We start from the raw sequence: 27,496 nt of genomic DNA, 5'->3' as shown, positions 1-27,496 counted from the left end.
TAGAACTCACTGAATGCCATTATGCTCACGGTTATATTTTTTATTATAGGAAAAGATACAGATTGAAATTAGCCAAGGGAAGAAGTGCACAGGGCAGAGTCTAAGAAAGTACCAAACTCAGAACTTCCGGTCTTCCTCTAACTATGGAGTCATGAAAAGTGTTACTTTTCCAGCAGTGATGTGTGACAATATGCATAGAGTATTGGCAACCAGAGAAGCTCACCTGGACCTTGGTGTCCAGCAAAAGAAGTGAGAAGGAAATGGATACCAGGATTGAAAATTGGGATATAGTTATAGATAAAGCAGAGTTTTTCGAAAATACCGTATTAATTTGAATTACAATGACTTTATGGTGTATTTTGATATTTGGTAAGGCAAATTTTGTCTCACTGTTTTTTCATGTAACTTTCACAACTACTTTCAGACATTTGTTTTCCTTATAGAGCTTGGATTCTGTGTTAGTTAAGTTGCCTCCAGTTGCAAGTGCACATCGTTTATATTCCATGAGTTGAGTTTAATTGCTGTATAAAAATCTTCTAAGAGATTACATTAGGATTTGGCACTAAAGTGAAAAAGTTATTGTGAACACAGAAATTCATGGAAACAGCAAGTGGAAAATAAATTTATATTAGTAAAGGGAATTTTGTTATCAAGGGAATGACTTCATTTTTCTGTTTTCTTGCAAAGCAAAATCAAGAGGTTTATAGAACCAAGAAATAAAGCTACCCCCAATCCCCCTTCACACACATGTGAAGTCTATTATCTTTCACTACAAGATCCATGCAAAAGGATTGTAATGCAATGGAAAATTTCCCAAATTTCTTGAAATAGATAAAAGAAATTCCAAAGCAATGAGAGATTGTCATCACAATTCATGTGTTTTGAAGGACTACCATTAGGATGTAAAACATCTATGTATCAAAACTTCCTGCTGGTTTTGAGCAGAAGACAATGGTGGAGCACTCTTTTTTTAAAAAAGATTTATTTATTTATTTATTTATTTATTTATTTATTTATTTATTTATTGGGCTGCATTGGGTCTTAACTGCTGCGCGCAGGCTTTCTCTAGTTGTGGCGAGCGGGGGCTACTCTTCGTTGCAGTGCGCGGGCTTCTTGTTGCAGTGTAGTGGAGCACTCTTTAAGAAATGCTGCATCACCAGTGTTTCTAATAGCCCAAGGATAATATTGTGTGATAAATGCAGACATCAGTGATTCTGAGTCCAAAAATGATGGAGAAGAGTTGGACTTTGGATGTGAAGATGTCTTAGGAATACCTTAACACATTTATTTCACTTCTATTTATCCTTTTAACTATGCACGCAATAATGTATGAGATGGGCACTAACCCAGACTTAGATCAATCAGAGCGCAGCAATACCTTGACCACAGTGACTGGCCAATCTGAGTGGCTGACTGGCTCTGGGCTTTGTTCACTCCTTAGTCTAACTGGCCGCTCCCCATGCTGCATCTTAGAAGCCATCCTATGACCACAAGATGAACCAGTCTTAACATGAACCAACACCTGGCTAACAGTGCAAAGAAGCAAAAGGACCTGGATAGTTGATGACTTTATTGAACCATAGGATCACCTCAAGGCAGTATGAGTTGGGTTTCTGTTACTTGCACACTAAAGCTTCCTAAATGAATGTTAGTGGATAGAGAAAAAGATAATGAGTGAGGACACTCAAGGCAGCCCTGCTTCCCCAACCTGGGGACAGAATTATCCTACTCTCCAGCTCTGGGTCAGTCACTGATCCATCTGGTGAACCACTGGTTACGTCTGTTGAGGGCTCCAGAAAGGCTTTGCTGTGAGGTGCGCTGTGGAAGTAGAGCATCTTTATATACTTTTGTAAAATAAGAAAGTGCAATTCAGGGATATTGGCAAGTAGAAAGATATTTGGAGCTGATCCGTGCACATCTGTTTTTGTGATTCATACATGTTTCCAGATCTTGATTTGACTTTTATGCATTCACGGAACAAGAACCTAGGCCGGAAACAATGAAATCAAGCACCTATTTTTACTTTATTTTCATGTTGATGCTAGCTGCTTCCAGAACTGTCCCCAATGATCCCAGACACACTGCAGGACCATCAGCATAAAAAATCATGTTATGATGCTGGCCTGGGTCACTGCTGAGTGAGCAGATGAAGCTAGGTGAATCTAGAGGTGTCTGTGACACTGAAAGAATCACAAATCTTTACCCAAACTGCCTCCTGTTAGCAATGTTTTCTGCCTGCCCCAGGGGATTTATGAAGGACAGAACAGTTTCCCTGCCCCTGCTGAGAGGGTACCACATCTAAGTTGTCACAAAGCTCGTAGTCGACCTTAATTTCTACCCCCTTAAATTAAAATCTAGGTTATTTCATGGTCTTTACAACACCAGAACTACTTTTCTCTTTCAAACTTGGTAGATTGGTGTTTTTCTTTTTAATTTCTGTGTTTGTAAATTTTCCTGTGCCTACTTTTTCTTCTGGTCTGACGACTGCTTTTTAATGAGTTCAGCCTGTGCCTTCTTGGACAAATTGGGAGTGTAAGGAGTGTGTTAATTAGCTATCAGATCTAGCCTGGCTTTTGAAGTCCAGAGCTTTGGAATGCTACAAAAGTATAAATATAATCATGGCTTTTTGTATTCGGTAATTATACCACAGCTTGAAGCCTCAGGGAGCCTTCCACCCCAGGATTCTGCTACCGGTGATCCCTGAATGGTTCTGGCATTAATGGTCAGTCTCCGGGGACCCATACCCAAGGGAAATGGCTTCCTGTTTTGTTCTAAGTGGCCCTTTTCCCCTGCAACCTTTCTCCCTGTTAACCAAACATCCTATTTCAGGATGGATAGAATAAGCCTTTTCCCCCTCCCCTTCACGGGGTAAGAAGGTAATTAAGCAGGAGTGAGAAAGGCCCTCTGGGGGTAAATTGTCTTCTTATGACTACACCCACATTGTACCAAATTATACCAAATATTTTCAGGCCTTCAAGTCAAACACCTACTCCTGCAAGAAGGCTGCATGATCACTCAAACTGATTCCTCTCACCTTCAATTTAGAAACATCCTCTCTTTCACAGCACTTCCCTTGTGTACTTCCGTGCTGGCCTTGGGCCAGGCTCTGGGTTCCCAGAGATGGAGCAAAGGAACTCACAATCTGGTGAAGGAGAGATCTCTTAAATGGCCCATAAATTTACAAGGAGCTTGGAGTCTGGGTGGGAGGTCGGGAAGGTGACAGGGAACCCTTTGGACTTTGTACACCAGTAGGCGGTGCCAGGTGAACTCAGGGGACCAAACTGCAGGCAGACAGCTACCTCTGACCAGTGGGTGTGGCAGCCCTACTTTGCTATTTCATTGCACACTGCCCTGTGACCGATCAGTTGTCCCAGTGTTACTCTAAGTGTTGTATTGTGAATCAATTCTTCCTGTCTCTGAAAAGGTGTTCTCTCAACTGCCTTTTTTTATAAAACAGTGTGGAGACTTAACATATGAGGAGTAAATGAATGAGTGGAAGAACCATGTGGGTCAAACTAGACCCTGACTTCAGAATCTGTGAAGTCAGGCAACATCCCAGTAGCCAGTGCTCCAGGCCTCCACTCACCACGCTCTGCCCAATGGCCAGCATTTTGGGGTGAAAGAGGATGTGGGATGGGGGGTCAGAGGCTGGCAATTCTGAATTTGTTGCTAAAGTGTGTCGGTCCTAAAGATTCCCCCTCCCTATGCCAAAAAACCGTGAAAAAATAACTGCTCAAAAACTCGCTGAGGACTGAAAGGGGACTGTCCTCGGCTACAGGACTTCCAGATCCCAGCAGGGCAGTCGAGAGCCTCCTTTTGCTCCAGAAGGCGCCCCTGACAATGAATCAGGAGTCTAGGGTCACCACTCGTGAAGGACTGAAAGCAGCTGGAGCTGTGAGAACCAGGGACCGCATGCGAACGGGTCCCGAGAGCCGCATAGGGTTGGACGCGCGCTCCGAGCTGGCGACAGCGCCACAGCCGGGCTGGCACTGAGCCACGGCGGGGGGCGGGGCGGGTCACGTGGGAGTGGCGCGCGGGGAGACGCAGGCGCGAACCTGCGCAGGCGCTGGGGCCACCTCTGGGACCCCTGGGGCCGGGGAGTGTGATCCGTCCGCCAGCCACGGGGCGTCGGGCGCGAGAGGAGGCGGGCGGCAGGGGAACGCGAGCGGTAAGTGCGGCGCGCAGGGCTCTGCGGGGCACGTGACGTCCGCGAAGGCAGGTGAGGAAACTGAGGCAGGGAGAGGCGAACGAGGCAGGTCGGCGCGCGCGGGTTGGCCGGATGCGGGGCTGGTTAGGTCCGCCCCACGATCGGCTTCGGAGCCCGCGGGAAGCTGCTTCAGAGCCGGCAGGGCGCGGCCACACCTGCGGGTCTCGAGGCGGCCCCCACCTCCCTCGGAGGACGACGCCCCTCCCGCCCCTGAGCCCCGCGCTCCGCGGAAAAACCCAGCGTTTGCGGTCAGAAAACCCGGTGCCGGGACCCGGCGCTGATCTGACCGGCCGAGAAACCCCCCTCTTCCCCGCCCCCAGGCTTTGAGAGAGGCTGATGGCACCGGCCTGCCTGGATTGTTGGGACAAAGAACTGAGAAAGGGGCTTTGTCCTGGCGCGTCTGTTCTGCGGGGCCGAGCCCGGGATGGGCCTGCGGGGTTGCCTGTGGGTGGCGGGCCGACCAGCTGGCGATGTGCGATGTGCGGGTGGAGGCCAAGAGCCTGGTCATCTTGGGCCCTGTGCCTGCTTAGGGTCCTGTGTTTTATGGCGCCGCGATTTCTCGCTTTTTTCATCATCTCAGGGGCACCTGTTTTGCCTCCCTTACCCAAAGGTTACAACCCCTGGCAACTTTGAAAAGAGCTCAGCCGTACGTTTTAATACACTGTGCTGAAGTCTGGGAGTGAAAAGTCAAGGCACTTGACTGATGATCGGACAGTCTCTCCTCGAGGTTGTTGCAGGGATCGGAGCTAAAGCAGTTGGAGAAGATGTTTAAGGCCCAGCCTGGCCAGGGCCGTGGGGAGGCAGCACCTCCGGGGGGCCAGAAGCCGGCTTGGGGTCCAGTCCCAGCTGACTCTGGGCCTCTTTTCCTTACCACACGAGGCTCTTTCCACAATCCAATTCTCTAACCGTCAAGTTTAGTTTTTGGTTTTTTTTTTTTTTTTTTTAATGTATTTTCCTTTGAACTTGTCAGTTGGTTAAAAACAGAAAATAATTACTTGGGATTTATTTAGCAAAGCATTGTCCGGGAGCCAGCTTGTATAGTCTCCGATGCTTCTGCTCCAGCCCAGTCCTGGAGATCCGAAACCCTGTCTCCTTGGAACATACCAGGTCATCAGAAACTCTCCATCTCATGTACAAACAACATTTTAGGGGCAATCATTGACTAATCTAGAAATGAGTAAGAATTACACCTCACATATGTCACTCTTCGTAAGGCAGCTTACAAAGCACCACGTATACATTTAATCCTTTGATTCTTACAACTCTGTCTAAGATTACATTTTGTAATTTGGGAATCATTCCTGTTTTACTGATACAAAAACAGTGCCTTGTCCAGGTTCTTACAGCTTGTAGGAATTTGAATTAGGTTTGAGCTGTTCTTGGTGTGGCCATTCCTGTATTGCTGTTCTTTATAAGGGCATGCCATTTATTTGCGATCTTATGCGTTGTTCCTGAGGGGTATGAAGACATTTCTTATTTTGTCTTATCTGCTTCTGTCACTTAAATGGTGCTTGGAAAGTCTGGTGAGGACTGGAATTCTGAGGCTCAAAGCCCCAGGCTCTATTAGTATCCCAGAAATAAGGCAGCTCTCCTGCCAGCTGGGTACTTGCCTTTTTGTGAATTGTCGAGCAGAGACACTCCAAACCTCCTTCTGCTGAGGCGTGTGTGGCAAGAACTGTCTGGAGACACTGTGCGGGAACCAGCTCACCCCTGAGCCCAGTGGCCTCTGACACAGGGAGATTACAACTGGGCAGGGCCATTTGCCTTCTCTGGTTCTGGCAGGCTGCAAAAGGGCAGCATGGAGTATGCATTGTGGAGTGGCAGTTAGACCACAGGGGCCTGAGAAAAGCCAGGGTTCCCTCCAGATCCAGGACTTCCGCCCAGGAGGCAGGCCTGCAGTGACACAGCTGAAGAAGTTGTTCAGTGTTTTGTGTCTGTTCTGCTTCAGATCTCCTGCCCTCATAGGAGAATGAGTGAATCTGAGCCCTGCAAAGAAGAGAAAGATAATGCTGCCTTACAGTTTGTTCCTCATTGATCTTATATAGTCTTCCCAACAACCCTTCAAAGTGCCCCTTTTTTAAGAAGACACTGAGGTTCAGAAGGACGAGGTGACCTCTCATAATCAGAGTGAGAACCAAGGATTTTTGTCCTGAATCCCAGTTTCTTTTGTGGTATCTCCCTTGCCTTCCACCCACACTCATATAACTGAGCCCAGACAGGAGGCTGTGCAAGCAAGGGGCAGAATAGCCAGGTATTTTGCGTGGGGCTCTGTAGCCTCAGGATAGCTGATCAGAGGAAAAGACCTCTTCCAGCCCTCATATTCCTCACACTGGCAGTGACTCAATGTTTCCCAGTCCTCTTGTTCTACATTCAGCATCTGCTCAGAACTTTCTGAATCTGGCATTTAAGAGCTAAGTAGTCACCCCAAGGAGCAAAGCAGGAAGTCAGAGACCGAGGCAAGTAGGTGAGAGCTCCTTGCAACTGGCTAGTTCCATGGTGCTTGACAACAAGGGTGGGTGGGAATGTATGTCCTACTGCTCGTGGGGCCCTGGGTGCCCTTGTCACGAGGCTGCTAAATTGCCATTTTCAAGGCTGTCTATCCAGAATTGACAGGACCTTGTTACTCTGGGGAGGAGAGGTATGGAGTGGCTTCTCAGCTGAGAATGGGCAACATGACCCTTAAGAAAACATTTGGCTTTGAATTATAAACTGCTCACAAAGCACTGGGCTTGGGAAAGATTAGTGCTCTCTCTAGCCACCCGATTTCCCAGGCTCTGTTCAGGAGCAGTTTTGCTTTCAGCCTTCTTCAGGCCAGTGAGCAGACTTGAAGACCTGCAGGCCCTCTTCCTGAGCTCTGATCCCACTGTTTCAGCCTATGCGGGAGTGTCCAATGCAGGATAAATAGCTATGGACTGGGAGTTGGGAGACCTGAGTCCCAGCACAGCCACTAACCAGTCCTCCCCGCAAGTGACCTGAGGCTAGCTGGTCCCATCTCTGGGCCTTAGTTTTTTCTTTTGCTCAGTGAAGGAGGGTCTGAACTAGAGCTCTGAAGGAACAGAGGAGAGCAAAGAAAAGAAGATGAAGCATCCTTTCCAGCCTCGTTCACTGAGGGCTTGAGACAAGGAAGCCCATGTACACTTCTAGTTTCTTTTGTCTCCCTCAGGACCCCTTTCTTCCTCTGCCCTGTGTCTGCCTCAAGCCAGCTCATTCTGAGGAGGGAGGATTCCCTGGGTCGGGCTTGGCTGGGCAGGTGTACCCTTAATGTTTGGAATATGATGCTGTCTCTACTTGTTTCAGGCATGAATTAACCCACCCAGTGCTGATACTTTGTTTTAGTAAGACTTTATCAGTTCCTGCCCAGAGGCAGCTCCTTGAACAGGTAGAATGAGGCCTGGGGAAGCAGAGGGTGAGACTGTACACACCCAGCAGGAGAGCAGTAGTGGCAGGTGTCCCCGTGGCTTTCTGGCTGTCAGAACCCTGGAGTTGCAATCATGCAGTACTTCAGAGTCTTTGGATGTCAGAACTGAGATGAACTTGTAGATTTTCTAGTTCCCTCCTCTGTACAGGTGAGGAGACCCAGGCCCAGAGTGTCTTCATAGCTTGTGTCAGATCACCCTGCCAATGAGCGTGGAGGTAGGACCCAACCTAAGGTCACCTAAGCCCCAGGCTTGAGTGTTTCTTTAAGGTCAAACCAGCTGCAAATTAGTTCCAGCTCTGCCTCACTGCGGAGTTTCAAGAGTAAAATTCAGATCATTTCATTCAGAGATTTAATGCCTGCTAGTTGCCAAGATTTGTGTTAAATGCTGAATTTGCAGGAATGAATAAGACAACAGCCCCTGCCCTCAGATTGCTCCACCATATTGTGTAGACAGACACGTAAATAACTAAATTCACTAAGTCCATCTGCTTGTGCATTGTGCAAAGGTATGTGTGTGTTTGCACATACATGCCTGCTATCTAACCAGAGATGAGGGAGCAGTCAGTTGTCGGGGCTTTCAGGAAAGGCTCCGGAGAGAAAGTGTTACATGTGCTTGGGCCTTTCCCTAGTTGGCATGGGCGGGGAGGGCATTCTGGGTAACGGAAACAACACGAGCAGCAGTGCAGAGGCCTAACAAAACATGTCATAGTCCTTGCACATTAAGTGATCTGACGAGGGTGCTGAAGTGGCCAGGGGTGAGGCCGGAATGGTGGCCTGAAGCTGAGCTGTCAAGGGCCCTGGCGGCGGGCTGAGAGGTTTGTAGCTAGTGAGGGTCTGAACGCAAGGGAAGGATGTGATCAGGCTGGGGGAGTGTGACAATCGCTCTGGCTACAGCACGGAGAATAGGCTGAAGAGGACCTGGCTGGAGCCAGCCGAGCTCAGTTCTGTAGTTACTGAGATAGGCCAGGTACAGAGTAATAGGGGCTTTGCCGTGGACAGCAGCAGTGAGGCTGAGAAGAGGATGGGTAGCGAACCCGTGTCATGGGATGGTCGGAACTTCCTGACTGATTTCCTGTGGGCGATGAGGGAGAACAAAGAGTAAAATGCAACTCACAGTTTCTGGCTTGAGCAGTTGGCTCCATGCTTGTGTCATTCACTGAGCTAGGGAAAAAGAACTCCGGAAGAGAAACTGACTCAGCTTTGGTCATGACGCAACAGAGACAACCTATAGAACCCCCAAGTGGAAACTTTTGAGTCCGGAGCAGCACTTGGAACCTGGAAGTCACTACCAAGGTGGTGGGTGAAGTGCTGGCCGTAGGTGAGGTCACTGAGGCAGGGAGTGTGGGTTGAGAGGAATCTTGAAGTGGCAGGAAAAGAAGGGAAGGCAGAGGGAGGTGAAGAATAGACAGCAGGTTAAGGGGCCCCAGTGGTGTGGGGTGGAGTACAGGGGAAGGGAGCAGGCTGCACGAGTGTTACCAAGTCCAAACTCATACTGCTTGCCACACGGCATGCCAGTAAATTGGGAGAGGAGGTGTTGGGGCAAGGAATAGCGACTTTATTTGGAAAGCCAGCAGACCGAGAAGATGATGGACTCGTGTCCCAAAGAACCATCTTACCCGAGTTAGAAATTCAAGCTGCTTTTATACTGAAAGGGGAGGCAGGTGGCTGGTGGTTGCATACTTCTTGGTGCAGGAATCCTTTGTCCTTGCAGCTGTCCGCGTAGGTCTGGGCACAGGGTTCCTATAAACCTCCAACAAGACAATTGTTATTTTTTGTTCGGCTACTTTTTAAAGGTCAAAGCCTCAAGAATGGGCTATCATGTATATTTCAGGCGCTAGGAAACATCCTTTTACAAAGGTGCAGAGCCAGCATGACTAAGCGCAGGCCACAGAGCACAGGGGTTAGAGCTAAAGGAATAGATCCACTACGGAGTCAGGCTTGTTTGTCTGTTACACAAGCGGCCAGGGAGAAAGGGACATCTTCCTTTGATTTCAGTTAGTGTGACCCCTGGGCTGCGTTAAGGGCCACATTAAGGGCTTCGCGTCATTAGCCTGCCCCAGAAAGCAGAGAGGGAGCCTGTTGGCACTTGATAAATGTTATAAACTGCGTGGCTGCAAATGACTCAACATTTGCTCGACGTTTTGAAGGGCTAGGTGGTCTTGGCAGCTGTCCATATTGATGTTTTCTGGAGATTGACTATCAGCAGCTGAAGGAGCCCCAGGGTTTCTGGGTGGCCTGGTCCTGCCAATGGAGTGAGCTTAGGGCCATAGGCGGGACTCCAGAGCCCCACCTCCAGCCCTCCCCGGCTGCCTGCTCCCAGTGGGTCAGCAGAAGCCAGGGTGTGCGCACTGCGGATGGTGAGTGCCTGGTGCCTGAGGTTGGGGATGAGGGACCATGTGTCGGGGAGGGGAGGTGCCTTGTGAAGCTCTGGGCAGCGGGGAAGAAACACTCTGGAAATTGAAATGGGGGTGGGGTGGGGTAGAGTCGTGATGAGGAACCGAGAATGTGCAGCCTCCGAAGTGAGCTGTTTTTGATAGAATCCCACGATGTCACTGGGTGCTTTAGAATCTTTGCCATTCACCCCATCCAACCCCCTCATTTTGGAGTTGAGGAAAATGAGGCTGAGGGAGGGATCAAGCCAGCTGGACCTAGGGAGCCCAGCCGGGTCTCCTGCCCCGAGACGCTTATCCCAGACCAGCGCTGCCACTCTGAGCCACCCCAGCTGTTGTTTCTTTGTGGTCTTATCACGCTTCACCTTCTTCTGTGGGAGAGACCAGATCAGATAAGTGCCACAGTGGGGAACCGAATACTGTGGCTGTGTCAGGTGGCGGCTGGCTCTTCTGTAAACAGCCTTGCTATTATCTTTCAGAGAAACTGACCCTTTCCTTAACAGAAGGGGATAGAGAGGGGAGGAAAGAGAAGGGACATCTGTCACACGGTACATTTCCTTTAGAGTAAACATGGTTTGGCTGTATGTGATGATTGAAAAAAAAATAGGTTGCTCATTTAAAATTCTCTTTAAGACAAAAGGGATCATGCCCTTTGACCTCCAGAAACCCACCACTGAACGTGTGGGGAGGCCTGTGTAGTAGAAAGACTACAGGCTTTAGGGTCCTAGTGATCTGGGTCCAGGATGCAGCACTGTCCTGCTGGCTCTGTGACACTGGAAAAGGTACTGAACTTCTCTGAACTTCAGCGTTGTCAGCTGCATAACAGGATACTATCTGCATCATACGACTGTGTGAAATTAAGGCACGCATTTCGGGTGGCGCTAAGTAAGTGCTCGTTTACCGGCCTCTCTCTCTCTCTCCAGTTGGTAGCCTTAGAGGCCCGTGTGAAAATGCGTTGTTCCGTGTGGATGTTAAGCTTCCTGCTACCTCCAGTCCTTTTTTGTGGGTGGGAATAGCTGTGATGCAGGATTCAGAGCCAGCGGGTTGCATGGCACATGCTGCAAAGACATGCTGGGATGGGAATTGCTTTGCAGCTCAGGGGGGCCTGGCTGAGAGGCCGGATCTATACACTCTCTAGGTGTTTCCGGAAGTCAGGTTTCCCTGCTTCCCACCGGCAGAAGAGGCAGCTGCTAGAGGCCCGCTGGGAGTCTGTGTTCATGGAGAGGCCAGCCTCTCACCTCTGGTGCTGATAATACTCTCACATCTTAGTGCTGCGGGGCCTGAGGTCCTGGGCCAAGCTTCCCAAAGGGGTGACTCTGTGCTTATGCTTTCCGGATCACAGCTGGAGGCGGGGTGGGGTGCTAAACAATGCTCCTGGGGCTTCTGAAGCCCACATCTTGTGCTCCGGCTTGTGAACTTGAGGTAGGGTGTCGGGCGCCTTTGGGACGTTCACCCCAGCCAGCCCGCTGTTTCCCAGGCTTATTGAGCCCAAGCCTGGCCTAGCTGTTCCATCCTGCTATCTGAATCCTATGCCTGCTCCAAAACCATTTCCTTCTGGGTGCTTCTACGGCTGCCCAGACCAGACGTAACTGTTTCTCACCCCTGCACTGCCTTAGCCCCGTGTTCATACCTTTCCACTTGAATTTCTGTTATCTGTGTACTAGGCCTGTATCTCCTTGAGGACTGTTTATCATTTAGTTTTATGTCATCCCAAACTGCCATTTATTAAACAGGTCAGTGCTGAATAAATGTTTGGAAATAAATGTTCAGTCTGTTTGAGTCTGATTCCCTTGTGCTCGTGAGCAAACAGGCTCGATGACTGTTGATGGGCAGTGGGGAGCCGGAGGCTGTTTGCCTCCAAAAGCAGCCAGTGGTGTGTTAGAAGGGTGTGGAGCTGACTGGAAGGGTCCCTGGCCTTCCTGCAACGCTCTGATGTGTCCCAGGAATTGAAGTGAGTCCTTTTGGAGGGTAGGTGTAAGCTGGCCTTTGCGAACTGATGCAGAAATGTTAGCAAATCTGTGATCAGAGACCGTGCCATGTGGGCCTTAATCATATACACATGTCAGCAGTCCAGGGAGGTTTTGGAAGTGCGTCAAGGTACAGAAATTGTTCCAGGCTCTGGGGAATCTCCTGTTTACAGCAGGCAGGTGAGAGCTCTGGTTTTCCTCCTGATTGTTCTGTGAACTATAATGCAGTAATGTGTAACTTTGACACATAAAAGAACTGGAAGCTGGCCTGTGGAACGTTCTTTCCTGCTTCACCCAAGCACTTTGGTCCTCCATAAGTTATCATTTTCATCACTCAATCCTACTGAATTCATTTCGGCACACATTTATGGAGAGCCCACTGTGGACCACAAACAGGCCCTGTGCTGGGCACGGGGGAATTCAGAGATAAACTGAGGAAGAGTCAAAAGAGAGAAAACTTGAAAACAAGTCCAAATCAGAAGGATCATGGTGTGATTTGGACACAGGTGGGGGTGAATAATCCCCTCTTGGGGGACGGGGGTAGGCAGAGCATCCAAGAAGACCCCTGGAAGAGGCGTCTGAGTCACGCAGAATAGAGCGAATGAGGAAGGACACTCCGGGCAGAGGCGTGGAGTTGTGCCCTGGTTTTTGACTCTCGTTGTCTCCGCGGCTGCCCTCACACAGTGAGCTGAGGGAACAGAAGCTGGCCCTTGAGGAAGGCCCAGCTCTCCAAGGCCAGCCTGCCCTCATGGCTGTACTTTGTTCTGTGGCTTATGGCCAACCAACCACAAAACCTGAATTCTTTGTCCCATGACAATGCTTCTGAAACTTTCATGTGCCTGTGAATTGCCTGCCGTGTCTGATGGAAATGCAGGTTATGATTTCTTAGTTCTGAGGTAAGGCTGGAAATTCTGCAGTTCTCCACGATGCCAATGCTGCCAGCGTACGAGAGCACATTTTGAGGTTATAAGAAACTCTTCTCTCCCAGCTCACCTCCTCCCCCAACACACACAGAGTCCCCTTCTTTTTCCTCTCCCCTAGTGTACAGATGCCAAATTCCTCTTTCTTAAAGGCTATTTTCATTTGGTCATTCCCATTACACACTCCACACCCCCTGTCTGAAAGTTCTCTTTTATTTCTGAACTCAAGTCTGAACTTCCCGGGCTGGCCTTAACATTAGTCTGGCCCACCCTTTTCTTCGCAAAGTTATCACCACCAAGTTACTCCCAACCCTACCTCATGGCAGTGGATCCCTCACAGCCCCCTCCCTTGGCAGTGACATGCCAAGTTACTGGGCCTTTGCTTAATCCTTTGGAGAGGTCCTCTCCTGAGTCAAGTCCTGCAGGGGAGAATTAAGCCTTTGGTTAGGTGGGATGAGGTCAGGTGGGCCACACACACACATACACATAGACACACACCCCAGGTCGGTACCCAGTGATCCGAGCACATAGAGTCGTGCAGGTACTTAGGGAGGAAGGCTCCGGCGTAAGTCAGATCCTAGAATGGCGAGAGGGCCAGATGGAAAGATAGGTATTGTAAGTGGTTGTCAAGAAAAGAAGGCTGGGTGGGGTACTTGCTGCGGTTACAGGGGTGGGCTGCTTCCAGGAGCTCCCACTCAGAAGCACAAGGCTTCCCAACTAAAGGAAGCCTTGGCGAGGCCCCCAGGCATGAGCTGGGGAGGAGGCCGGATGCTATAGGACCTGCCTGGACCTCCATTTCAACTACAGAGCCCCCTGCCCAATGCAGACTGTCTGTTGCCCAGTCCTCTGAAGCAGACACCCCAGCACCGTGCTCTTTCGTACATGTTGCCTACTCTCTCAGTCTCTCTACCTGTTCACTGGACAGACATCTGTATAATTCTGTTCACAGGGGAAAAATGTCAGACTAATAGTGGCCATCTCTATTAAACTGTATAATTTAATAGGTGGTAGATGTTGAGAGGATATTTGCTTTCTTGTCAACTGTGGTTTTATGTATTGCTTCTTTTTTGGTTTTTTGTTTTGTTTTCACCGTGAGCCTGTTTTATTTGTATAATGAGTAGAAAATAAAGGTATTCTCAGTTGGAGAAATGTACTGAGATTGCCTGCCTACTTCGAGTGAGGCCCTGCTGGGCACTGTCTGGGGGCTGGATGAATAGGACCTGCTCTCTGCGTCTGAGGGATTCACAGCGAGGAGGAAGGGTAGGGTTACAACAGGGTGATTGGTCTCTTAAGTAATCTAATCACACAGAGAGGCTGCTCCCTCCCCAGGGAAGTGGGAGCTGCCACTCCTGGGCTGTGAAGGAAGAGAGCAGACATGGATGAGGAGGGCAGTGACACAGCCTGGAGGAGCGCCACCAAGCTGGGAGGCCACAGCCTTGAGCAAAGGGAGAGGGGGCAGCAGGAGAGGCTGTCGCCTCCGTCAGTGGCTGCTGACCCGCTAGTGAGCTCCCTGGGGCGGGAACCGTGTTCCCGTGTGTGTTGTATTCCCAGGCTCCTGTAGCGGCAGGTGGGCAGGCGCTCAGTTGGCAGCCCTTGTCCAGTCCCATCTCTGACACTGCTGCGCCTCCTCCCTTTGCCTCTGGTCCCCTGGTTGGCTGCCCAGCCAGAGCCTTGTCCGGGAGATCAGATTCCGGCTGTCCTGTGGGAGCAGTAACGTCTTCTTCCTTTCTCTCAATCCCCAGAAATGTCTTTCCTCCAGGACCCAAGTTTCTTCACCATGGGAATGTGGTCCATTGGTGCGGGGGCCATAGGGGCTGCTGCCTTGGCACTGATCCTGGCCAACACAGACGTATTTCTGGCCAAGCCCCAGAAAGCAACGCTGGAGTATCTGGAGGATATAGACCTGAAAACACTGGAGAAGGGTAAGCAGTGACCCCACTGGTGTCAGTACTTTTCCAAGATGCTGGGATACAGGCTTACTTAGTTTTTTTCTCTCTAAAGTAGTTTTTTTTTTTTTAATTGAAAAGGCAATATAACATTAGGAAAAATTTAGTTAACACTTTAAGAATTACTGATAATTCCATTACCCTAACACAATAATCTTTTTTATTTTCACACATTTTTTCCCAGGTATACACGTAGTAATATGTAGTTATGATCTTGGTGTACTTGTACATTGATCTTTTACATTTTAGCTTTTTCTTTTTTTTTTAAGACATAAAATCTATTTCTTTTTTTTTTTTTTAACATCGTTATTGGAGTATAACCGCTGTACAATGGTGTGTTAGTTTCTGCTGTATAACAAAGTTAATCAGCTATACGTACACACATATATCCCCATATCCCCTTCCTCTTGCGTCTCCCTCCCACCCTCCCTATCTCACCCCTCTAGGTGGACACAAAGCACCGAGCTGATCTCCCTGTGCTATGTGGCTGCTTCCCACTAGCTATCTATTTTACATTTGGTAGTGTATATATGTCCATGCCACTCTCTCACTTCGTCCCATCTTACCCTTCCCCCTCCCCATGTCCTCAACCATTCTCTACATCTGCGTCTTTATTCCTGTCCTGCCGCTAGGTTTTTCAGAACCTTTTTTTTTTTTAGATTCCGTATATATGTGTTAGCATGTGGTATTTGTTTTTCTCTTTCGGACTTGCTTCACTCTGTATGACAGACTCTAGGTCCATCTACCTCACTACAAATAACTCAGTTTCATTTCTTTTTATGGCTGAGTATTCGTTTTTTCTTATCAAAAGCATTTTTCATTTTCTCATGTTGTCTCTCTAAATATAATAATAATTGTTCCATAATATTTAGTAATATTGTACCACTGTTTACTCAACCAAACCTTCCAGAGTGTGTTCTGAGGAATTCCAGGCTCCTGGATCTTCAAAAACAGGAGCTCCTGAGTCTAATAAATTTGAGAAACACTATGTCCAACTGCATGTTCCTGGTTCTCAGCACAGGGCTTTGCTTACTGAAATGAGGTGCCTGGATCGTTACTGGTACAGGCATGGGCAGCCTCGCCTGTGGTGCAGCTACAGCACCCGGGGAAGCACAGGGCCACACCTTTAGAATGGACCTGCCTGTCTGCCTCTTCCTGGGGAGCCCACTGGTGTCCCTGCTGGACGGCTGAGAGCCGCACGTGGTGACTCTGCCGCCTCTCTGTGCTCTCGGCGTTGGATCTGAAGCCCAGGGGATTTTGGTCATGCCGATAGTGTGGGTGCAGTGGGCATGAGAGTTTGGTGCAGTTTGGGGCTCACTGACTAGGAGGTCTCCAGGTTGGCCCCTCAAAGGGAGGCCATCGCGTCTGTTCAGTAAGTGAGGAAGCCTGTCAAGGGAAGGCAGGCACTGTGACTGCAGATTTATGATGTAGGTCACCCCTCAGTAAGGGACTAAGAAGCCCTGCAGAGAGAGTCCTATTTAGCTATGTTCGACCCAGAGTTTCCCAGTGTCATTTGATTTCAATCCCCTCCCACCTTCTTTTTTTCCTATATAACATCCCACAGGGACATGGATTCCTCTGAGAAATGCTAAAGTAATAAGGGATAGTACTTGTTGAGCCCTCACTAACACCGTATTACCTGGAGAGCACTTTTATATCCATCTTTTAATACTCCCTGTGGCCCAGAGTGGAGCTGCTAGGCATCTGCATTTACAAATGGGGAAATGGAGGTTCAGGGAGGAGATACAGCCTGCCCCGGGTCACACCTAGATGCGGACTCAGTGTGACTGGAGCCGGGCTTGAGCTACACTACTCTGCTACCCATAGAATTTCCCTGTTGGACATCTTCTACCCTCTCCTATGGATAACGTTGCAGTTAACATATTTAGGTTAAATTTTTTTTTGTTTTTAATTTCTTTTGACCTAATTTCTTTGAATACTTTTTTAAGAGTTGGGGTTTTCTTGGCCAAAGCGCAGGATCTCGTTCAAGTTTTGGCCATGTATCTGCCCTAAAGGATTGTTACAAGGTCCATTGAGACCAGCAAAGGAATATGCTATTTTTCCAGAAATGTTCCAGTTTGGGATGTTCAAGTTCACAACTAGATTTTTATGGGGGAGGGGCCTTCTGGTTATATAGTAGGACCCTTACACTGGATTCATTTTCCTTGGAAAGATGAATATTCCCTGTCCGTGTTTCCTGTTTGCTTTTTCCCACATGTGAAATACTTTTGCAGGTCCTCTGTTTGGCCTGGTGCTGTTTATGAGGTGCTTAGAGGTTGGGGCCAGGCTGAGAGGAAATGATACTGAATTCCCTTTTCTTCTCCTCAGAACCAATGACTTTTAAAGCAAAGGCGCTCTGGGAAAATAATGGAGCTGTGATTATGGCTGTGCGGAGGCCAGGCTGTTTCCTCTGTCGAGAGGTGAGTGCATTTGAGGATCTGTTTAGAGGAAGGGATCCTAGCAAGTGGGGACCGGGGCATTTCCAGCCAGGACCAACAGTGGCCCATTATGTTCTTTACTCTAGGTTTGTTTTGTTTTGTTTTGTGCCTAATTCTCTGTTTCTGTTCATTTAACAGCTCACCATATTCTAGGGTTAGCCACATATTTGACTTTCCTTTGGCATTCCAAGGCCTTTCACTCTTGTAGTATGTGTCCTGGACCAGGGTCCAGCCTTGTCACTTTACACGTAGGTAAACTGAGGACAAGAATGGTTTGTTGACCTATCCATGGTCATACAGTCAGTGACAGAAGACCCAGGTTCTGAGGTTCACGGCTTTGTCTGGGGGAGAACTGGGAACGACAGTACTCCAGCTCTTGAGAAAACTTTGCTTTCCAGGTCATGGCCTTGGTCCTGCCCGAGTTGCCATCCTCCTTCCCCTGGCTGTCCTCTCTCATCCTGAGGCATTTCCTTTCAGCCTTGCAGAGCTCTCCCCTTCTTGTGTGGTTGCGCTGGCTGAGAATCTGCCTACTTTACATTATAGCACTATTGTACTATACATTCAGGGCACTTTCCGCCGGTACCTCGTTGGTTCCCCACTGCATCCCTGGAAAATACAGCTTGTTGTTGTTATTCTCATTTTACAGAGGAGGAAATTGAGGTACAGAGGTAGTGACAACGTCATACTGCTGTAGGGGGTGTATTAATTTCCTATTGCTGCTGTAACACATGATCACATACGCAGTGGCTTTAAATAACACAGATTCATTTTCTTACAGTTCTAAAGGTCAGAATTCTGAAATGGGTCTCACTGAGCTAAAATAAAGGTATCAGCAGGGCTGTAATTCTTCTGGAGGCTCCAGGGGATAAATAATTTGTGTCTTTTCCAGCTTCTAGAGGCCATCTGCCTTCCTTGGTTCATGCCCCCTTCTTCCATTTTTAAAGCCAGCAATAGCTGGCCAAGTCTTTCTGACATTGTGTCACTATGACACTGACTCTTCTGCTTTCCTCTCCCACATTTAAGGACCTTAGTGATTCCACATTGGGACCACCCAGATAAAACAGGATAATCTCCTTTAAGATCACCTGATTCGCAATCTAAATTTCATCTGCTGCCTTAATTCCCCCTTCCCATGTAACAAGACATATTCACGGGTTCCTGGGATTAGGATGTGGACATCCATCCTTAGAAGGTATTATTCTGCCTACCACAGGAGGTGACATTTAAACTCAGGGCTTTTGAGTCCAATCTCCGATGCCTCCAAATACCAACATGGAAGCCTGTTGTGACTTGATTTCTCAAGGCCAGCTAAACCCCAAGGTTCCAGGAGCAACTGCTCTAATTACAACCTGTTTTTCTGGGCTCTGGTCTGTACCCTGGTAGAGCATTTTATGGAAACTTATGTTTCTAAAAGGATGGTTGGATGGCAGGCAAAGTTATTTTGAGGGGGGAGGCATGTGACTCAGTTTCCACTTCACACTTTTTCTGAGTAAAGCCCAGGGAAAGTGAGTAAAACCTTTACTCTCACACACAGGTGGTCTTTGACCACATCAGACCTGTAGTCCTCTCTGCTCTTGGGCAGAGTTTGCCACTCACTGAACCTCTTGACAAATGCATTGTAATGAATTCTGCTTCATTAGCTATCCTTTTGTTGTTGTTGTTCTAGAAAATAAATGACAAATTAAATGCAGTTGCCACCATATAGCAATGTATTGGAGGCAAGTAGGCTGCTTCTGAAAGGATTTCCTGCTGTTTCTTTAATTCTGACACCAAATGTGAAAAAGGAGTTTGTTCTTAACATCGAAGCTCTACCCTGATGTGTGAGTTTCATCTTTCCATCTAGCCCGCAGTTCCTGAGAATCAGCGATGTCCATACTTACCAGCTCAGCTGCGGGCTCCCCACTGTCCACCTTCACCTGGAATCTTTCCTCCTGGTACCTAGTACCTTCTGCATATCCAGCCATGTGCTAGGCACTGAGGGATACAAGAAATGGAAGGCAGTTTCTGACTCTGAGACACATTTGGGAACTTAAGGGACAAAGCTCAACTTAGTGGGACCCAGTGGACTCAGTACAGAAAAAGTCACCAAGCAGGAAAGATTGGATATACACAGAGAATCAGGCCTTCACTCCAGGCTGGGCTAGCCAGGGAGAACTTTTTAGAACACGGATCCTTTTCTAGAGGGTAGGATTTGAGTTGGAGAAAGAAGGAAGGTTATTACAATGAGAGGGGGCCAGCTGAGCAGAGGTGTGGAGGCAGCTATTCACATGGCCTGCATGGAGATCGACTGCTAGGCCCTTGTGCTAGTTTGCTCTAGAGCAGTGGAGGGGCTGGGAGATTAGGAGAGAAGCACTGTGGCTAGGAGTGGAGGACTGAGTTTGGGTGCAAGCTCTTACTTATCGGATGCTCCCCAGGCCATGGTTAGGACACCCATAACAGGAGCCCAGCCTCTCCTTCCCTCCACGGAGAGGACAGGAACCTGGGCTGAGGAGGGAACCTGATACTCTATCCTGAGGCCTCGTCTCCAGCTGGGACAGTCTTTTGCTGGTCTACACAGGCCTTAATTGTTCTTGGCATTTTGTCACCTTTGTTCTTCTGCATTCGGTGCCAGCCACGCTCTGGGCTTGTAGGAAAGAGGGTGTTGGTTGGCTGCAGAGCCTCGAGAGTTCGTGCCCCTGACCTTTCCTGTCTTCTGCAGGAGGCTGCAGACCTGTCCTCCCTGAAGCCCAAGTTGGACGAGCTGGGCATCCCCCTGTACGCAGTGGTAAAGGAGCAGGTCAAGACTGAAGTGAAGGACTTCCAGCCTTATTTCAAAGGAGAAATCTTCCTGGATGAAAAGGTACGTGTGCCGTGAGCCTGTCGGACACAGACCGCTGGGGATTGCGCTCGTGCGTGGAGAGTTCGGTGGCCCAAAGCATGTCTGGACAGGAGTTGGAGTCGGCCTCCCTTTCAGCTGCCCCCAGCCCTCTGAGCAGAGCATGAGTGAAAAAAACCTCAGAGCTGTCCTTCAGTTATTACTTGAGCCCTTCCTGACTTGTGACCCGGGAATGGGAGCCTTGCAAATAGCTGAAAGCTCCACCGGTTTCCCCTGCGCTGCAGGGGGGGTGCCCAGCACAAGCCCCTGTCCCTTAATTCACTGCAGCCATAGTTCTGTCCCCTCTACTAACCTCTACAGAATGTAGGACTGTTATCACTCTGTCAGGCCCAAGAACCCTGTACGTCCGTAGCAAGAGATGAGAGTCAGGGTGGCAGGCTGCAGGGTTCTGCTGAGCTCGGGCAGTTGCGAGCGCTCCTGGGTGGCAGCTGTGTGTGTCGGGTGGGGGAGGACCGGAACCAGCAGCCTTTGGGTCTTTGTCTGAAAGCAGATGCCCTGCTGGGAACTTTTCTCCCCGGGGGAGGCAGGCATATGGGCTACTCACACGGGGTCTGTCTCCCTCACTCCTACAGAAGAAGTTCTATGGTCCCGAAAGGCGCAAGATGATGTTCATGGGATTTGTCCGTCTGGGCGTCTGGTACAACTTCTTCCGGGCCCGGAGCGGAGGCTTTTCCGGAAACCTGGAAGGCGAGGGCTTCATCCTTGGGGGAGTTTTTGTGGTGGGACCAGGAAAGCAGGTAAATTCCTAGTGTGTTCACTCGTGGGTCTGTGAGCATGAGACCCCGATGTGTCGGGTGGGAGGGTGGCTTTCCCTACTCGGAGTCTCCCAGCCTTCCTTCCAGAAAGCCAGGGAGCACGAAGAAGGGGAAGGGAGGGAAATGATCGTTTATTGCACGCCTGCTCTCTCGGCCCCTCACACATGACCCCCTCCCTCGTCACAGTAACATCACGACACAGTCTGAGTCCTGCAGGTAAATAACTTGTGAGGGAGCGAGTGACCGCACCAAGGAGGACGGCTCCTCAGTGGCACTTCAGGAGCCTGGACCCGGGTTTCCTGATGTCACGTTCTGTTTTCTGCACTAGAACAAAAGCAGAGTCTTTATTCTGTGAAGAATTTACTCCCTTGCAGGGTTCCCTGTCATCGAGGATGGACAGTAAAGTGAAGAGGAGAGAAGGAAGGAAAGCGACCTCGTTGGGGGAGCAGCAGGGAGCTGTGGTGGGCGGTGCTTTCCCTGCGGGGGTCCTGGTGGCCTGGCTGTCTCCGGAGGGGCAGCAGACTTCTCTGCGCTCTCTATTTCAGGCCCTGGCTGCGGGGATCCAGAGTCAGCACGGGGGCTTAAGGGAAGGTGTGGAGAGATGAGGGAGGTCTCTGTGGGCTCAGGAGGCGGGTGGGTGGATGCTCCACGTCAGACTCGGGGCAGTGCCAGCAGAGGCCGGGTGGGCACAGAGAAGGGACAGGCTCAAGGGCCTGGCAGGAAGACCCAGTGGTCTGATTTCTAGGCTCGTCTCGCCAACTTTGGGCGTGACATTAACCTTTGAGCTTGTCTGTAAAAAGACAGGGTTGGAATTCCCTGGCGGTCCAGTGGTTAGGACTCGGCGCTTCCACTGCAGGGGGCACGGGTTCGATCCCTGCTCGGGGAACTAAGATCCCAAAAGCCGCATGGTGCGGCCAAAAAAAAAAAAAAGAAGACAGGGTTGGTCTGCATGGTGGAACTCACTACTGACAACGATAACTGCATACTTTCCCCAGTTGGGGAGGAAAGCTGGTGGGACTAGAAAGCCTTCAATTTTAAGCTGTATTTCAAATCTCTTCCTTTTAAACCTTGGTATCTGCAGTTGCTTGTCTGTGTGAGAATCTAGCATGAATTGGTGTCTGATATAACATAAACCTGTTTGCTAACTTTCTGGTGATGTATCAAAATGTCTTAGTGATAATGGCTGCCAGTGAGTGCCTGCCTGCCTTGTGCCAGGTGCTCATATACATGATCTCATGTCTTCTCTGCAACCAATCTGGCATGGTCGGTATTTTTATTCCCATCTACACGTAAGGAAATGGGCCTGTGAAATAACTCAGCCAAAGATAAGCAGCTAGTATGTGGTGCAAAGGAAATAAAACTCAGGAACTCCGATCTGTCCTGCTCCAGAGACCCTGCCCTTCCCTTGCCCATAGCCCCTCTTTGGAGGTGGTTCCCAAAGACCCCTTCCAGGTACCCTTGCACTTGGGCAGGCCACTTCCTCAGGATCCCTCAGCCTCTTCCCACTCCAGGCCCCTGGGATTCCTTCCCCTTCCTATCTCTGCCTTTCCTCAGCCCCCGGGGAAGGGCTTGGCTCACCTGCCAGCCTCCTCTTGCCTGGCAGTGACTCACCTGGTGCTCACGGGCTGCCCAAGCCTGGCTGGCTCGCTCCTGGGGTGTTGTTTGACTTTGTTGGTGCTCCCCGGAGCTCCTGCCTTCTTCCTTCGTGGTGGAAGGTTGACCAGGCTGGCCTGGCCTCAGGGCTTATCTCCGTGTTTCTTGACAGCAGAGTTTTTGCAGTCCCACTGTGCCAGATGCCACTCAGTAGAGATTTCCTTTGTAATAATAATCTTTAAAGCATACTTATCTTTAAAGAAGCAGTGTGTTTTCAACATAGGAAATTTGAAAACGGAGAAGGTGGGGAGAGCCATTCTATAAGCTCAGCTACCAGGGACAACCTCTTTGGACAGAGCTGAGCTGACCGGCCTTTTGTGGTTTTAGAAAACGGTACCTTACTAAACTAGATGTTCTTTTTCCATTTAACAGCATGTCATGAGCATTTCCCCATGTCATCATATGTTCTTCCTCAGTGTTTTTAATGTCTGCAAACCGCTCTAATGAGCAAGTAAATATAGTTTCCTGATCTGCTTCCCTGTAGTCACCACAGCGTGGTGGCACTTTTTTTTTTTAAAGTCTTTATGAATAATGGTACAAAGAACATGTTTATAAATGTTTATTTTTTAAACTCAATTTGAATTTAATTTGTCACCTCTCAAAGAACCCTTTAACAAGGATTCCTTGATGCTGATCTCAAACACATTTTATCTTTTTTACAACTGTAGGGTATTTTGGGGTGTAGTATGTCTTAGTGCATTTTGCTTCACGGTATCAGAAGTGAGTGGCCTCCAGTTTCGTTGGAAAACTAAAGATAGCGTCTCCCTTTTCAGGTGTTCACTTAGTGCCTGTCAAGGTCTGACCTCTGAGCTCTACTTCCACAACTTCAGGCTTTTCTGTGCAAGCTCATTCTGTTCTTTCTGCCTGGAATGTTCTTTTACGTACATCTCTACCTGTAGACATGCTTTATCACCTGTGAAGCCTTCTTTGATCGCCCTGTTATATTAATCACTCCTGACTTCCTGCTCCCGAAGTGCTGCTTGTACGGTCCAAATATTGCGAGGGAGCCTCCCCTGATCTACCTTCCCCAAAAGACTGAACTCTTCAAGGGCAGAGCCGGGACCAATTCAGATCTCTGTTCCTTGCTGCCCAAGCAAGGGCCTTGATGGACAGCTGGCGCTTAGTGTCTGTCTCATGAATGAATGACTCAGAGTGAGGACTGATGTACCCTCTTGTTTCCTTTCAGGGCATTCTTCTGGAGCACCGAGAAAAAGAATTTGGAGACAAAGTAAACCTAGTTTCTGTTCTGGAAGCTGCTAGGAAGATCAAACCACAGACTTCAGCCTCAGAGAAAAAATGATTGTGTGAAACTGCCCAACTCAGGGATAACTAGGGCTCTCACCTGTGTTCATGGGATGTGTTGTGTTTCCACTGCTGTCCCTAAGGAGTTAGAAACCCATTTATGCCATATTCTCAGTATAGACAATTAACATATTTTAATATTGTACTCTGTTTAGGCCTAATAAGGCAAAATAACCCCCAAACAAGACTGATAAAAATCTAAAAAGCTAATTAATAAGGCTTATTTCAGCTAAAACCTGGAAAATCTGAGGCTTAAAGTTGACTGCTACACCTCATTACAAACATATATGGTGTTTGAGAGCTGTTATTTGAAATGATTATTTTCGTGTCTTTAAAAAATCTAAGAAAAGTTGGTGATTGACTTGAAGATTAAGGGTATAAGGTTTTGGCTTGTGTTTTCAATGAATGATTCATGCTAATGATTCATTCATGTTAGTGATTTTGCTATCTTTCCTAGAGGAATGACTTGGCATTTAAAATTGGTAGCTGCTTTCCTATTGATGGTTTTCTAGCCTAATTTGGTGACTGAGGAGGAAGAAGGACAGAGAAGATGAAATGCAACTTAGTTCATTGGTTTGTTATGATTTATTATATTATTTTAAAGTAATACTCGTATAAAAGAACTGATGTGCTTTGGATGGCTTGATAAAGGTAAACTATAAAGTGAAATCTATTTTTTCATTGTCTTCCATTCTAATCTTGGAGATTTGATTTTCTAGAAGAAATGATCAATAAAATTAGGCTCTAATAAAATTAGGCATCAGAAATTGCCCATATATACAAATGTTTCTGACAAAACTAACAATAAAAATATTTACCATAATAACGGCTGAATTTATTAAATCAGTGGTGCCAAAGACACTGAACATGAAAAATCAGTATTCTGCATGTGTATGGGGTAGGGTCGGGGGAGGAGTTCCTCTAGTTCTAATGATCTAAGAGGTTTCCAAATGCCCAGAAAAGTTCATCCTGTCATTCATGTTAGTGATTTTGCTGTCTTTCCTAGAGGAATGACTTGGCATTTAAAATTGGTAGCTGCTTTCCTATTGATGGTTTTCTAGCCTAATTTGGTGACTGAGGAGGAAAAAGGACAGAGAAGATGAAATGTAACTTAGTTCATTGGTTTGTTGTCTTTGAAATTTTGTCATGTGAGTAAGTATGAGGTCAGCAAGAGCCTGAAGGGAGCTCTGCCCTAGGGAGTCTTCTCAAGGCACCAAATTGGCCCAGGAGTAGGAAGGCGGGGATGGGAGTCCAGAGAAGAAGAGTACAGTGGTCCCCTCATATGTATATGTTCCAAGACTCCCTGTGGATGCCTGAAACCATGGAAGGTATTGAACACTACGCATACTGTGTTTTTTCCTATACATACATACCTATTATTTTAATTTATAAATTAGACACAATAAGAGATTAACAATAATTAATAATAAAATAGAACAATTACTATACTGTGATAAAAGTTATGTGACTGTGGTCTCTCAAAACATCATACTTATCCTTCTTCTTGTGATGATGTGAGATGATTACGTGCTGAGATGAAGCGAGGTGAATGACGTAGGCATTGTGATGTAGGGTTAGACTACTACTGACCTTTCTTTTTTTTTTTTTTTACTACTGACCTTTTGACACTAAGTCAGAGGGAGGATTGTCTGCTTCAGGTGATCCTGGATTACTGAGCCATGACAATGTCAGTGGCTGGATGTCAGCAGCAGACGATGTTGATGGCTGGGGATCCCAGGCAGGACAGAGTGGGACAGCACGAGATTTTATCATGCTACTCAGAATGGTGTGTGATTTAAAACTTATAAATTGTTTTTTTCTGGAATTTTCCATGTAATGTTTTCAGAGGGCAGTTGACTGTGGGAAACTGAAAGGGTGGAAAGCAAAACCACAGATAAGGGGAAACTATTGTATTTACCCAAGGAACCAAAGCAGCCAGGAGGAGGGGAGTCAGTGTTTATCCAGGAAAGCAAGGATGAAGACTGAGGTTGGAGGTAAAGCTGGGAAGGCAGGCGTGTCGACACTGAGTGTACAGTAAGTAGGGGCAGCTAGTTCAGGACTAAGACCAGGACTGGGTCTGACTTCATGTGGTGGCGGCTATGTGGTATGTGCAGGGGCCCCTGAAGCACTGGGCTTCTGCAGATGTTGAGGCAGCGCTTTTTAGTACTTGAAGAGGGTCAGTACAGTGACTCAGCCCCCAGTAGCTGTGATCTCTGGGACTCCAGCTATTGATAGGATAACCCAGATGAGAATTCTTTTTTTTTTTTTTTAATTTATTTATTTTATTTTTTTGGGCTGTGTTTGGTCTTTGTTGCTGCACACTGGTTTTCTCTAGTTGTGGCGAGCAGGGGCTACTCTTCGTTGCAGTGCGTGGGCTTCTCATTGCGGTGGCTTCTCTTGTTGCAGAGCACGGGCTCTAGGCACGCAGGCTCAGTAGTTGTGGCACGTGGGCTCTAGAGCGCAGGCTCAGTAGTTGTGGCACACGGGCTTAGTTGCTCTGCGGCATGTGGGATCTTCCCGGACCAGGGCTCGAACCCGTGTCCCCTGCATTGGCAGGGAGATTCTTAACCACTGAGCCACCAGGGAAGCCCCCAGCTGAGAATTCTTTGGTGCCTAGAAGACACTTGATTCTGAAACAGTTCTCCTGCAACCAAAGAAGAGCAGAGCCTGCAAGGACATTGCTGCATTGGATGTTTAGAGAGGAACCTTATTGTGATCTCCTTCACCAGCTGTTTTATTCCTGGGTCTTTACGTGCATTGTGTCTTCTCTCCCCAGTTAGCATGGCATTATGGAAAGAGCACCAGACTGAGTTCTGAGGTGGGTTCAAGTTCTAGTTTAACTGTGTGACTTTGAGCAAAGCTCTGACCCTAATCTCTCAATGGTAGAATGGGCATAATAATTCCTGTCTATAATTGAGGGCTGTTTATTAGAAGTCATTTAGGGAATGATAAGTATTATGAAACAGTGCTTCTCCAACTTTCATATACATGCAAATCACCTAAGGATCTTGTTAAATGGAGATGGTTAAAGAAAAGCCAAACACTAGTTAAAGGCAGTGTAGACAGATTTTACTTGGTAACTCCTGTAGTTAGGGGAGAGCCCTCAGTATAGAACTGAATTCAGGCAGGCTCTGTACAAAGGTGACTGGAATTTTAAAGGGAAAATGAAGTGGGAGGGGAGACAAGCGGGGGCTTGAGCAGAGTCAGAGTAGTGGAAAATTACAGAAAGCAGGTGGGGGGACTGATTGCTGTGATTAGCCTTTGACAAGCATTAGCAGGTGCTCTTGTCTTTATTTTATAAACTAATCGAGAATCCATAATAATTCAAACTACTGAGAGAATACAAGAGACAGTCCTTGTAGGAAAGTTGATGGTTCTCAATATGGATGCACAGTAGAATCACCTGAGGGGGTTTTAAAAAATTCTGATGTCCCGGCCACACACCCAGGCCCATTAAATCAGAGTCTCAGGGATGGGACTCAGGCAACAACATTTCTTAAAGCTCCTGGGTGATTCCAATATGCAACCAAAGTTGAGAACCATCTTAAAAGAATTTAGCATCAAGTCTGGAAGACCAGCGCTCACAACTTACGAGAACTTACCCAGAACCAGGCTGTCCCTGGTG

At 48.0% G+C, this 27,496-nt stretch overlaps 1 protein-coding gene across 5 annotated transcripts; it reads left to right on the top strand.

Annotated features, from left to right (window-relative positions):
* The first annotated feature begins 4,030 nt into the window (after positions 1-4,030).
* On the top strand, positions 4,031-24,697 carry PRXL2A (peroxiredoxin like 2A). Of its 5 annotated transcripts, none has more exons than XM_059899127.1 (6): positions 4,031-4,168; positions 14,662-14,824; positions 17,177-17,268; positions 19,985-20,125; positions 20,734-20,898; positions 23,756-24,697. In XM_059899127.1, exons 2-6 carry the CDS (start codon positions 14,680-14,682, stop codon positions 23,867-23,869), a joined length of 657 nt encoding a protein of 218 aa, XP_059755110.1. In that variant the 5' UTR covers positions 4,031-4,168; positions 14,662-14,679; the 3' UTR covers positions 23,870-24,697. The 5 variants fall into 5 exon arrangements, with proteins under 5 accessions (XP_059755110.1, XP_059755106.1, XP_059755107.1 ...); XM_059899123.1 differs by having other exon boundaries at positions 4,086-4,168; positions 14,645-14,824; XM_059899124.1 differs by having other exon boundaries at positions 4,137-4,219; positions 14,645-14,824.
* Positions 24,698-27,496: the final 2,799 nt, after the last annotated feature.

Source organism: Balaenoptera ricei, chromosome 16, assembly GCF_028023285.1.
Source record: "Balaenoptera ricei isolate mBalRic1 chromosome 16, mBalRic1.hap2, whole genome shotgun sequence".
NCBI classification, from domain to species: Eukaryota; Metazoa; Chordata; class Mammalia; order Artiodactyla; family Balaenopteridae; genus Balaenoptera; species Balaenoptera ricei.
This window is presented reverse-complemented; position numbering and strand designations above follow the sequence as displayed.